This window comes from Neodiprion lecontei, chromosome 1 (assembly GCF_021901455.1).
Source record: "Neodiprion lecontei isolate iyNeoLeco1 chromosome 1, iyNeoLeco1.1, whole genome shotgun sequence".
Taxonomy (NCBI): Eukaryota; Metazoa; Arthropoda; class Insecta; order Hymenoptera; family Diprionidae; genus Neodiprion; species Neodiprion lecontei.
In genome coordinates, this window is record NC_060260.1 from 23,020,603 (window position 1) to 23,033,077 (window position 12,475).

The 12,475-nt window shown below is 36.5% G+C and overlaps 2 protein-coding genes across 4 annotated transcripts; one reads left to right on the forward strand and one right to left on the reverse strand.

The window, feature by feature from the left end:
• Positions 1-7,393: 7,393 nt before the first annotated feature.
• Positions 7,394-9,416, reverse strand: LOC107222694 (peroxiredoxin). The gene is made up of 3 exons (XM_015662165.2): positions 9,038-9,416; positions 8,483-8,691; positions 7,394-8,277 (listed from the first exon to the last, which is right to left on the reverse strand). Exons 1-3 carry the CDS (start codon positions 9,083-9,085, stop codon positions 7,821-7,823), a joined length of 714 nt encoding a protein of 237 aa, XP_015517651.2. The 5' UTR covers positions 9,086-9,416; the 3' UTR covers positions 7,394-7,820.
• A 283-nt stretch (positions 9,417-9,699) lies between these two features.
• LOC107222689 (non-structural maintenance of chromosomes element 3 homolog) lies at positions 9,700-12,239 on the forward strand. 3 transcript variants are annotated; one of them, XM_046746424.1, is made up of 7 exons: positions 9,701-9,847; positions 10,427-10,471; positions 10,552-10,931; positions 11,026-11,194; positions 11,314-11,408; positions 11,645-11,776; positions 11,953-12,239. In XM_046746424.1, exons 3-7 carry the CDS (start codon positions 10,554-10,556, stop codon positions 12,046-12,048), a joined length of 870 nt encoding a protein of 289 aa, XP_046602380.1. In that variant the 5' UTR covers positions 9,701-9,847; positions 10,427-10,471; positions 10,552-10,553; the 3' UTR covers positions 12,049-12,239. The 3 variants fall into 3 exon arrangements, with proteins under 3 accessions (XP_046602373.1, XP_046602387.1, XP_046602380.1); XM_046746417.1 differs by lacking the exon at positions 10,427-10,471 and having other exon boundaries at positions 9,700-9,847; XM_046746431.1 differs by lacking the exon at positions 10,427-10,471 and having other exon boundaries at positions 9,700-9,847; positions 11,359-11,408.
• The last annotated feature ends 236 nt before the right edge of the window (positions 12,240-12,475 follow it).

Sequence of the window (12,475 nt, forward strand, 5' to 3'; positions counted from 1 at the left end):
TGTGCAAGGTTGTTTAAACTGGCAAATAGAAAAGTAATAGAAACCACTACTAACGGTGCATTGACTGCGAAGGGGTGGCCTGCAATTACAGATTTTGAGGGACAGATGCTCGCCCGGCAGTCAGAAGATTAAAACAAGTAATCAAAGCTCCGGTACGTAGCGTTTCCCCCTTTTCCCCATCGTCGGGAATCCCCACTCTCGGCACGTCAGTCCCTCCTCGTAGATTATACGACGTCGTTTTCGCTGCTTTCCAGCTACCCCGGCGAAGGATGAACCACCTCGAGAATCGGTCGAGGACGCGCCGCCAACCCTCGGAGAGGGGAAACGGGAACTCGATCAGTCAGTGGCCTTATCGTCTAAGCAGCTATCGCCTGGCCAATAATTAGACGGTCACTTCAGTGGAGCACTAAATTTTACTGTAGAATATTTTTAACGAAAATTCTCAATTGATGTGGTATTTAAAATGGGTTGGTTGAGACGTCATACTATCAGGTGTAGAAACTAATTTCTTGCTCTTTGCTTCCTCGGTCTGGAAAACCATTTTAAATGAGAACATCTACCTTTCTTTGTAATTTTCAAGTTGTCACATTTATCTTTTCAAAGCACTGTATGAATTAATGGAGCGAGTAACATAAGCTTCATATGCACGATGGCCATTAGAAGTATACTCGGCATTGCAAAATACTGCATTTTCTGCGCGTACCAGCTAAAACAGATGGCCCCTAAATTCGGCGAAATGGTTCGCTCTGCTTTTCGTAAAAGTTCAGTGATCGACTCATACGACTTGGAAAAAAAAGCATTGTTTTTTAGCTGGAATAACATGAAAGGAATACAATGCTAAATATGCTCGTCATCAGGGGCTATCATGCATACACCTGTTTTGGAGGTTACGTTACTCGCTGCTCACACAGTGTTTTGAAACCTATCCATCGGCACTTGAAAATCACAAAAGCATCCGTTGATTGTAATCCATAATGGTTTTCAAGATCGGCGAAAAAAAGGTAAACATTGATCCATACGTCTACATAATATATTGTCAAATAGCTATTGGAATGGTTAGGATCTGGATCTATAAGTATCACCGTTGCGGTGATCGAATTGTTATAGCTGATTGGATGAATCTGGGAGGAAGTAACCGTAGATACTCCTACTTTACTTTCGTGAATCTTGGGGTCGGGTGAACGTAGAACGCCTGAGAAAGTCGCATCTTCGCGACCCCACGTAAAAAGTCGAATAAGACGTGAAATAGCTGAGACGCGAGGGGGGCTACAAGGATAAGGATATAAGGATAAGATGAGCCGTTTATCCCTGGTGTCGCTTTTCCGTCCTCGCCTCATCCCCCGGCCATCAAACCAAGACTACCACCGGAGAACGAAAACCGCCTCTCTATTTAGCTCAAGCAAGCCGCCAACCCCATTTCAACTACCCTCGTTTTCTTCGATGTGTATACCTGTGTATCCGTATATAGGCTTTGTTTTTTAAGTTTATTATACGGATCTCGCGTTTAAGGTATGGCCCCAAACTGTCTACACATTCGTTCGTGTATATATAGGTAGGTGACAACGCCTGCAGGCATTGACTGGAAAGTCACATGTCGTATTGATCTTGTGGTTACAGAATCAACGCTGATAACTTTATGCACTTCGTGTATATTGCGAGGGTAAAATTTATATCCATTTCTTGTGAAGAAATGAAGCCAGAATTTGGAAAATTTCACAAAATGCAGGCTTCGCATTTCGACAGCGATGACGCGAAATTGTTTTAACGTTAAATTACGATCGGTCAATTTGCTAGAGCAGCAGTATATCTCTAGATCTATAAGGTCAAACTCGAGTACAGGAAACTGCTTGTATATTCTCGGCAAGCTTGGCGAAAGTATCGACGTGGGGCAATTTATTACGTAGCTTAAGGCGAAATTCCGTTCGACGTAAATCTCGAGAGCATTAAAAGCGCACCTTCTACAAACTAATTTGAAATAACGTTGGAGCCAATATCCTTCTTTTTTTCACGCTTACGTAGAATTGAAGACGACCCCACGTGGTATACATCTTACCCTAGGAATAACAACAATCATGTAAGATTATAATTAGTTTTCACATACAAAACTCCGTGAAACAAAACTCAATCTATTTAGTCTATGGACGACTTTGAAATCGGTAATTTATGAAGTACGATACTGACTTTGTGTTTCATAAGTGTTCGTGTAACAGTTACATTGTCACTCCAAAGACTCGGTATTATGTAAACTCGCACAAATTTCGATTTAAATAAATGAGTAAAAACTATTGTAATAAAATCCATAAGTAACGGAAAGTACTATCCGAAACGCAGATAAAAACAATTCAAGTTCACATTTAATATTTGAGAAAGGGACTTTCTATTTACGGGAACGGCCCAGAATATTATCAGGATAAATAGCAGATGGAATTTTCGAAGAAGCACATATAATAATAAGTTCCAGTAACGGTAAAGATAGACAGTTCGGAGTTGGCTGTAAATTTGCATCGGTGTAAAAAAAAAGCTTGGCGTATCTGAGCATCATCGCCCTTCGGACCACATAAAAGGTATGAAAGTAGCTGGGTGTATAAAAGATTGGGTCATTCGTTGTACTCTACGGGCAAGTAGTCCCTTATGTCGAAAATTTTGAAAATTTGTCTTTGTTAGTTTGAAGTTCATGCGGCGTTCATCTCGCTCGAAGGGGAGATACTGTTCAGGATATACATCTCGGAAGTCGATGGATCAAATCTAAAATTATTACTGATGTTCATAAGTAATAAATTCTGTTCTACCTACGCAAACTAAATCGCGAGATACGACCACCTTGCTCGCCCTGCGTGTCTCTCGGTTAAATAATCGACCCTGCATACACGCGTACGCGATGCCGACGTACGTGAAGAAATGGGCTAGCAAATGCTGCGAAGCCAAAAAATGCCAAGCATCAAAAATGAAGTCCTGCAAATGCCAAATCCTCGGAAGTACGTACGTATGTACATGTATCCAATCCATCCGTGCATTCATCTATCGTATCCATAGGACGACTCACAAACCCGTTGTCTTGTTGAAGCTGCTGCACAACGCACAGCCGAGAAAAGGACGAAACTGCAGTTCAAATAAATCTGGATAGAGACATTAAATTGAGACTGGGCGTTTAAACTCTTCGAATTTCTTCAGCTTTTGATGTCCTTGTAACTTATCAAGCGCTGTACAATCAAGATAATAAATGACGGTTAGATAATAAGTATACATAAGATGGTTTTGGATAACTGCAATTTTTTTTTCTTACTGGAACAAGGTCTAATCGTTATTTGTTACCAAATTGAAAATTCTTCCGCAGTATGGGATTTTTAACTCAAGTCTAAGACATGCCTCGTACCATATATGACTCTTTCCCATATGAATTTCGTGTGAAAAAATATACTCCTTCCAGTTTTAATTACGCTTTTTTATAGGTATAATCCTGTAGGTAATTAATTTATCTTGAAAAATAGTTTTCTTTTACATTGGAGTTACCGGAAATTAGATATTAACAAAATCAAGTCACTTTTATCTTTTGTTGTTTGAAAATGGTGAACTGAAGCCGATTTACATGTTATTTGACTAGGAGAAATTTACATGCTGTGATGCATGTCTTACACTTGAACTGAAAATCCTAATATGCTTCGGAAGTATGTTTTGTACGTTAAAAATTAACGTTCAGACCTTGTTCCAGCAAAGTAAAAAATTTTTCCCCAATTTGAAAGAGTTGTATATACGGCTGGCAGGTAGCGTACATCATATAGACATGTTACATGTAATTACGAAGTGGAAAGAGTGCAGATAATCCAGTCCGGACTCCAGTGACTAAATCCTCTATCGCTCCCATCACCATTCACCACAAAGAATCAAATCAACCGGCGAGAGATTGCTCTCTATTCAACCCATACTTCCCCGCCCTCCATCCCCATCCCCTTGCCCCCCCTGCGCCTGATTGAACCAAACGGGTCGCCCACCCCGCATCCTTCCCCTCATCCCTGCCCCTTTTTCTTCCACCCCCGCAAACCCGCTAGGTGGTCCCAACACGGCGGAACCCCTAAGCTAAGCATGCGTACGTAGGTCTGTACACTCTGTATGGACCTGCAGACATCCCGGGGATTCCGGACGTAATGGGAAGTTAAGCGACTCAAATCTCTGCTAATATGCGGTTGGTTAATGGATAGCGGCGATCGTTTGAAGTGTCAATTGGAGAAACGATGATCCGCCGACTTATCGAAGCCAGCTTCATTCGTTTTATATTATTTCAATTACAATTATAAAACATTATGTTTTATAAGTCGGGTATAAAAATAAAATCTGACTAAAGGGTCCAGTAGGGTGAGTATGCAAAAATTACCCCAAAAGCTTTTATGCCTGAAGTAGGAATAAAATGTTTGGCATCCAGAAAAAGAACATTTTCAAAAAGTTTCAAGCCCGAATTCACTTGACCCCAAGGTAAAATTTGGTGTTATTTAGATCTAATTTAATTTCTTGCATTGGAGCTGTCATATTGAAACGATCACACCAGTGAAATCACTTTGCGCTCATCATGCATACGTTTTTGTTTATTCTAGTCAAGCACCGTTTTTTCGTTTCGATTCGTTTCTTCAAAAAAAGGCGTCTTATACAAGGAGGGTCGGACAACAATGTATATTTCTTTAATTATACCATTCAATATTCGAATAGATCTTGAGGTTGCAAGGTTTGTTGTGTCCCTAACTGAAGACTTAAGCGTCCAACTATCCGCTTATCTTTAATCGCACCCCCAAGAGTTCAGTTAGGGACACAACAGATCCTTCAAGCTTCGGATCTATGTGAATAGTGAAGGTGTAATTTAAAAAAGATGCATTTTGTTTATTGCACTCAAAATGACAAAGAAAAATACGACAAATTTTTAGAGCCGAGATTCTCGAAAGTATCAGAGGCGAAAGGTGCTCACACTGCGAGAAAATTTTAGTTCCGGTTACCGCTCAGTCCTTAACTATTTTCATTTTTTACCACAATCGAAAAATATAGTTCTAGGTACAAAATGAAAATTATTTTTGTAGTTGTTACCAGAAAGTCTAGTATCTGTTACTATTCTTTCTCATTATGATCACTGTTGCTATATTTTCTTGTAAGTGTTGGGAAAATTTAATGCTTGTGTAACAATAAATTGATGTTAAAGCCTTGGTTAAACTAAAAAAGCAGAGTAACCGAACAAACTGATTTTGCATTGCAATTAACAAAAAAAGATCAACAATAGCGCAAAATGGTTACTTGAACCTCGTTTTTCATAATTCCAACAATAATTAAACAGTTTTTTTTTTTAACGAAACCTGTTTTACTGAATTTTTCTAGTTACCATAACAAATAAAATTTACGTCAACAAAATGAAGATATTTCACCAATAAAAAAAAACTGATACTTTATAAACCCAATTACAGCTTCCGTGCGATCCCGTTCGAAGCACCTAAAACTCTGTTATCACTCTTACTAACGTCGGAAAAAGGACGAGCTTTCAAATGGTGAGGTTAAATTGCAATAAAAGTTGGATCGACCGGAAACAAGCTTTTTCTGCGGAAAATCATGTTTGTTCATGGTTCGTGAGGATCTAGCCAAAAATGGACTCTCTAATTGGAAAGGTCAGACTTCTCTGACATCAAAAACATCTCAGACCACATTTGGTATCCGCGATCAGATTAAGATGAAAAATTTTATGTAAACATTAATGTGTTTGATGTTTAAAAATTGATCAGCACATTTTTCCGGAACCGTAAGACCTGGAGGTCTGAAACTTGCAGGATTTTTGCATCTTATCGTTAGTAGGTATACACTACAAGATATTATAGTTTATACATGAAAATTTTAATTCTGGCTTAAAATCATGTCAATAATTGGTGAATATACCCATTTACGCTTATTGCATAGCAATGAGTATGCCCAAAGCATTGAATTGTGTCAGTCAATACATGCTTTAATAACTTTTCATCTTCGAATAAATTCAATCTTTCAATTCTCCGATATTATTTTTCGACATTTTATATCCGTTAGATAACAATAACGGTTCATGCTGAGCCGCTTACTGGGAGGAGTTGACGCGCCTTCACGTTCAACAACCATTTTTTTTAATCCTAAATGAAAAAATACTCTCTATAACCTTTTTCTAGTGTTAACTTCAGAACATATTCTATGTAATAAAATGTAATCGGGAAACCAGGGGTCTTAAAAATAAATTTGAAACATTCAAATTTAGATAAAACAGAACCATTTTCGGGAAAATTTTTTTTGCCGATTTTCGATACACTAGCTTTAAGATTATTGGCCAAACACATTTGGCAGCTCAATTTAAACCATACATGTTAGCAATAAACCAAAATATTTCCCATGGAATTCATTGAATTTGTTAATTTCTATCGAACTTCATCGTTTCTTGTACGCAAATATTCGATTAACGCGATTCGAACCAATAAGAGTTGAGATCCGATTAGATGAAAGAATTTCTACATTGATTTTCAATAGACAACTTACAATTAAACCCTTCCTTAAGACTTTGCGGCACAGCGTCTCACATATGAGACACCTTTTTTGAATTGGTTATTCAAGATATACATTCAATTTTTGAGATATCGTTGTCATTTCTTTGCATACTTGGACTTCTGAGACCTCAATGTTGATGGTTTAATAATATATAATATATATAAATTAACGAATTGTTGGAAACGCCTGTTTTTACAGACTAAATCTAATTGTGGAAAGGCTATGGGGACTATAAAAGTGGAACGCGGTATTCTAGGTTTTTTGGGGTTGCTAAAAACGAATCGGACGTTAAAATTACAAAATTCGAAATAGCGGATGTAATATGGAGGACTGAAAATGTAAAACTTGATCCAATTTGCTCGTTTTAGATCCACCGTTCGGAATTTTGTAAATTTCCCAGATCTGACCCCATTTTTTAAATCAGCGACCACGAGAAACCTCATATACCCAGTTTCAAAGATTTGACTGCAAGGAAAAATGTATGCTTCAAAGGTTTGAGGAGCTTAATAATGCCAGAAGTGAGAACATTGAATATCTGGTATGTGTAGATCTCTTAATATTTATAACTTAAATTCGAAAGACGATTACAAAACGACATACTTGCGTGAAATTCAAATAACGGTTGATGAGGTCTAACTTACTTGTTATCAAACCACAAATAAAATAGGCGAATGTTGAGGATACAGCAAATTTTGTGGTAGGTACCTACATGATTAAAAAGTGTTCCGTGTTTTTTATCACGAAAGTATTATCTTGACTTAAACAGAAGCCGTGGAAGTCATTCAAAATTTGCCTAATTAATATCATCAACCTTGAAAACAGAAAAAAAGGGAAATATGTTGACAAAAAAGGAGTACTGAAATGCTGTGCTATGCTTGTATTTTATTCGTATTTCACAAGTGAGTATAAGAAAACCCAGAGCTCCGATTACCCAGCCATTAAAGTACCAAATGATATAGAAAAATAAATTGAAAATATTTTAAACATGGGGTATCTCTTACATTTTATATCAATTACCATCATTCTCATTTCAATTTAATTTTTTATACATAAATATTGTTTCTTACAGTTCCAATGTCTCAGAACACATATTGTGTGTAAATGCATCAGTTTTGCATTCTTACATGTTGCAAACAGTAATTTATCTGAAACGTAGGATCATCACTTACAACGAAAAATTCTGTCCTTCGGGGAAAAATAGACAAAGAAAAAAACAACCGAAGCCACTACGCAGTATTTCTTGCCATATTAGTCTGTTTCTGTAGTCTGCGTAAGTATGACAAAGTTGATTAATTAACGGATTCAAAGTACTGCTTGCTGTCTTTAGGATTAGGCTTGATAGTTTTCGAATCCGGTTGCCAATTGGCAGGGCAAACTTCTCCGTGTTTTTCAACAAACTGAAATGCTTTTATTAACCGCAGTGTTTCATCAACACTTCTGCCAACAGGTAAATCATTTATACTCAGTTGACGCAATACGCCTTCTTTGTCGATGATGAAGAGTCCTCGCAGGGCAACCCCAGCATCTTCGATGAGAACGTTATATTTTGCTGAAATTTGCTTGCTGAAATCGCTCAATAACGGATAACGAAGTCCGCCGAGCCCCCCCTGCTTTCTAGGAGTATTAATCCAGGCCAAATGACTAAAGTGGGAGTCAGTTGACACTCCGATAACTTCTGTATTGAGCGCTTCAAATTCACTCATTCGGTCGCTGAACGCAACTATTTCCGTTGGGCAAACAAACGTGCTGAAACATTGTGGTCGTACTTTCAGGTAAAAGATATTCTGTCTATATGTAAATACAAATACCGCACAGCGCGATAAAACTAATTTCTAGAGAAACAATGTAACAAATATTTGCATTATGGAAATTAGTTGCCATTAATATCAGCTAAATTCTAGCAAAAATGCCAATACATTATCTTCCTACTTGTAAATTATAAACTACTTACAAGTCCAATGGGTAAAAAAACAAGACGACGTATTTTCCTCGATAATCCTCTAGTTTTATGTCCTTGAAGTCTCCATTGATTACTGCGGTGCCAGTAAATGATGGGGCTGGCTTCTGGATCTGAGGTCCCGACGCATTTAGCAGCCTGGGGCCAACAGTAAAGCTACGGATATTTGCGTTTACTGCGGATTGTGCCAGTCCTTGTTTTACCTGCCAGAGAAAACGTTAGTTTTGACGACACCTTTTAATCACTGATGACTTAGAATAAAATCATTAAACTATACAACAGTATAAATCTAGGTAATTGTTTCCAATTTAACAGCGACTGAAGGATGTTAATATTGTGCAAATTCCCAAATTTGCACAAATCCAAATAACATTTCTCTGAAGTATGACCAACAATTACCAGAAATTAGTTAGCGGTAAGAAATTGAGGCTCCAAAATAAGATGGGACTCTCTAGATGCTTGAAGCAACAATAACGTTTGAAAATTAAAAAAATTTGAAACAAGTGTTAATAGTAGTACAATAAATAGTTGAGCCATGGTCCTTCTTACCAAGTGCTTAGCTTGAAGTGAAAGATTTCTGATTAGTCCAGACATCATGAGATTGTTCTTTGATTTACGCTAACGACGACGTCGATACCGCACGGCAGATTGAAAAGTAACGCATAGGCTGATTGACTAATTTTACTGATCGCACGACCGTCGAAATGAGTTAGCGGTTACCGAAGAGGTTATGTAACCAAATTCATACACATTTTAAGATCGGTCTTACTTCCTTAGGCTGACGTCCTATCCATACAGTAGAAAATGACTGAATTTCTTACAAGCTAGTCATAAATTTGCTCGTATGGTGAGCACGGCATCTCTCCTACTTTTTTACATTCTTAACTTATAATCTGGTTTTGTTGCGTTTCATATTCTAATGCCGCGCCGGCCGAGTCATGGTTGGTAGAGGTGTGCCTTACCAGACGGACGGTACTCAATGAATATCACAATGTCACCAAAGAATTTATAGTTTGTCGATAGGGAAGGAAACTAGGGTAGCCACTGTATTATTTGTTATCGACATCCCAGCAGTGTTCCCTATGCTACCGACGGTATTACGTAAATCAAAGATTCGACGTGTAAATACCGTGGTAAATACCTAAATCTGTTTCTTCAAAAACTAAGTAAGTACATGCTTTTGGCGTCAACATAAGGTAGCGCTGCAGAAGCATCAGTGTTATTGTTTCCCAACATCATTACGACAAACCTGACATAGACAACAAAACTTAAGGAATAAATCATTCGTCTACGTTTGGAATTGATCGTTATTAAGTGCTCACGACTTTTATATCCATTAAGTATTTCACGTTTATGAGGGTACGTAAAGAATTTTTCTTTTTGAAAATAATGCTCGCCCACTGTTCCCGAGTAATTCAGTGTTGATGTTCATAGTCCAAACAATTTATAACCTTACATTCGGGACGGTGATTTGCTGCAATGCCATAGGGCTGGATTTAATTTATTGCACAAAATAGTGAGACAGTAAATAACTTTACAATTTTGTTTGTCAATGTGGAATTTATGTAGAGTAATGCCATAACTGTGGTCTGATTTACAAATCATTGTATTAAAGTTTGCAACGTCAACATTAGCTAAAAAATTTGAGGAAATGGAGCAAACAATTTATAATTAACATAAGTTTGATATTTGTGATTAAAAGTTATCAGTATTAAAATGTAATTATGCCTGCCTTCGTCTGTGATTGAAGTCGTCAAATTTTCACCATACCTTTCATAAACTCTTATTCTATACATAAACTCAGTATTTCACACAAAGTGTATTAACGCATACTATACAACTATTTTCAAACAACGCAGCTATTCTCAAAATGTTATTAAAAAATATGCAATGTTAATATAATGGTTGCTGATTCGTTTCCCCTTTTGCTCCGCACAGGCATTTGTGCCTCCTGGAGACATACCCTATCGGCGGGTGCTGGCAGTAATTATTATTATATTAAGCAGAATTTGGGTTAGTTCCTAGTTTATCTAATGTCGAATAAAAATATCAATACCTTTTAGCCATGTCTCAAAGAAACCATAATACACGCAGTACCGCACAAAGCACTCAGAGTTCTACTAGAAATACCTCATCAGTTAAACGATCTACTAGAAACGCCTCGCAAGCCAGTAAAACAAATACCAAAAACACTTCACCAACCAGCCAGAGAACCCAGCAAAATGATGACGATGAATACATGACACAGTCTCAAGCAACTCAAAGCAAAGATCTGACTGCTGAAGAAGAAAATCAGCTAGTCGGAAGCGTGATAAGATATTTATTAGCAGTTGACAGAACTAAGCATGTCATACAAAGACCACAATTGGTTAAAAATGTTTTTGGAACATATAATAAACATTATCGCAAGATTATGACCATAGTTAAAGCCACTTTGACTCAAGTAAGAATGGAAAGAAAAATTCAACAAGTAATTCAATACAGAATTTAGATATGTTTTGGTGAACATTTTTTTATTCTTGTTCTCATTTTTCTAGGTGTTTGGTTTTAATCTGGTAGAATTTGAAACTGGCAAATACATTTTGACAAATGCTATTACAATGAATCCTCCACATCTTTCGTGTCCGGAGAGCGAAAAACCCTGTCGAATTTTGCTGATTTTGGTTCTTGCTCATATTTTTATGTTGGATGGCATATGCAAGGAAGGTTTGTTTTTACTTGCTTGTTAACGTTACTTTCATTGAGCAATTTAATATAGTCAAATGTGGATCAGTCTGTGTGATAATCATACGCGATCTGTGTGTTTACTGTAATTGATGTTTTAGAATTGTTATGGGACTTTTTAAGAAAATTGACAATAATTCCTGCAGACGGTTTTAAGACTCAGATGTTTGGTGATGTACACAAAATAATCACTGTGGTAAGTATAAGTAATAAAAATAATGAAAAAAAATTTTATTCAACTTCTTATACCAATACCAAAGATTCATTTGAAAGGTGTATAATATGTTTATGCATATCCTCAGAAAGTTTTATCTTATTAGCGGTAATGATATACATTATCTCCATCTAAAGATTATAGTATTTTAAACATTTTTTCCGTCAACTAACTTTTATTCTTCTTCTTTATCTAATGTAAATATTATTTCTATTCAGGAATTTGTGAAACAACAGTATTTAAAAATGCCCAAGATAGGATCATCGGATCCACCTGCATATGAGTTTCATTGGGGTGTGCGTGCCGAGGAAGAGGTTTCGAAACGTCATTTGTTAGAATTCGTTTCAAAGGTAAATTTAAAGACGCCAAAACACAAAAATATACTCGATTTATTTCTAATATTTGTAAAAAGTCTATTGAAGCTTTATGCATATTTAATATTTATATAACATTAGAAGTATTTATTCTAACATTAGACTACGTTTAGTGATGTGAAGATGATTTCATATTTAATTTCGATTTCTAGATGTATAACGATCGCCCGATCAAAAGCTGGCCTAAACAATTCAATGCCTTGAATGAGTCCGAATGCCAAAGCATAGAGAGTGAAGACGATAACTAAGGTGAACCTATTGCAAAGAGTTTAATAAACTGACATGAAAATTAGGAAATAATGAAGCACTGTACTATTTTTGTAACAAGACTTTTAACCGTGTCCGTCTAATTATTTCTGTATTTTATACTACATACATTAGTGTGCTAAATTTTATGTATTATGGACTTTTTTTTTATTAAACATCTATTGAAACTTTTTGTAACATTAATTTCATGCATCATTATATTCACAATCTTAAATATTGAGTAAAACATTCACATAGATGAAAATTATTATCGGCCAATGAATGTTTCCAATATAAAGTATTTCACTTTCAGAACTCAATCTCAGACAACAGAACATATTTAAAGTTTTTAGACGAATACATGCAGCTGATTCTAACATGTGAGAAAAAAGTGGTTGAGATAAAATTCTAATACTTGTATGGAATACT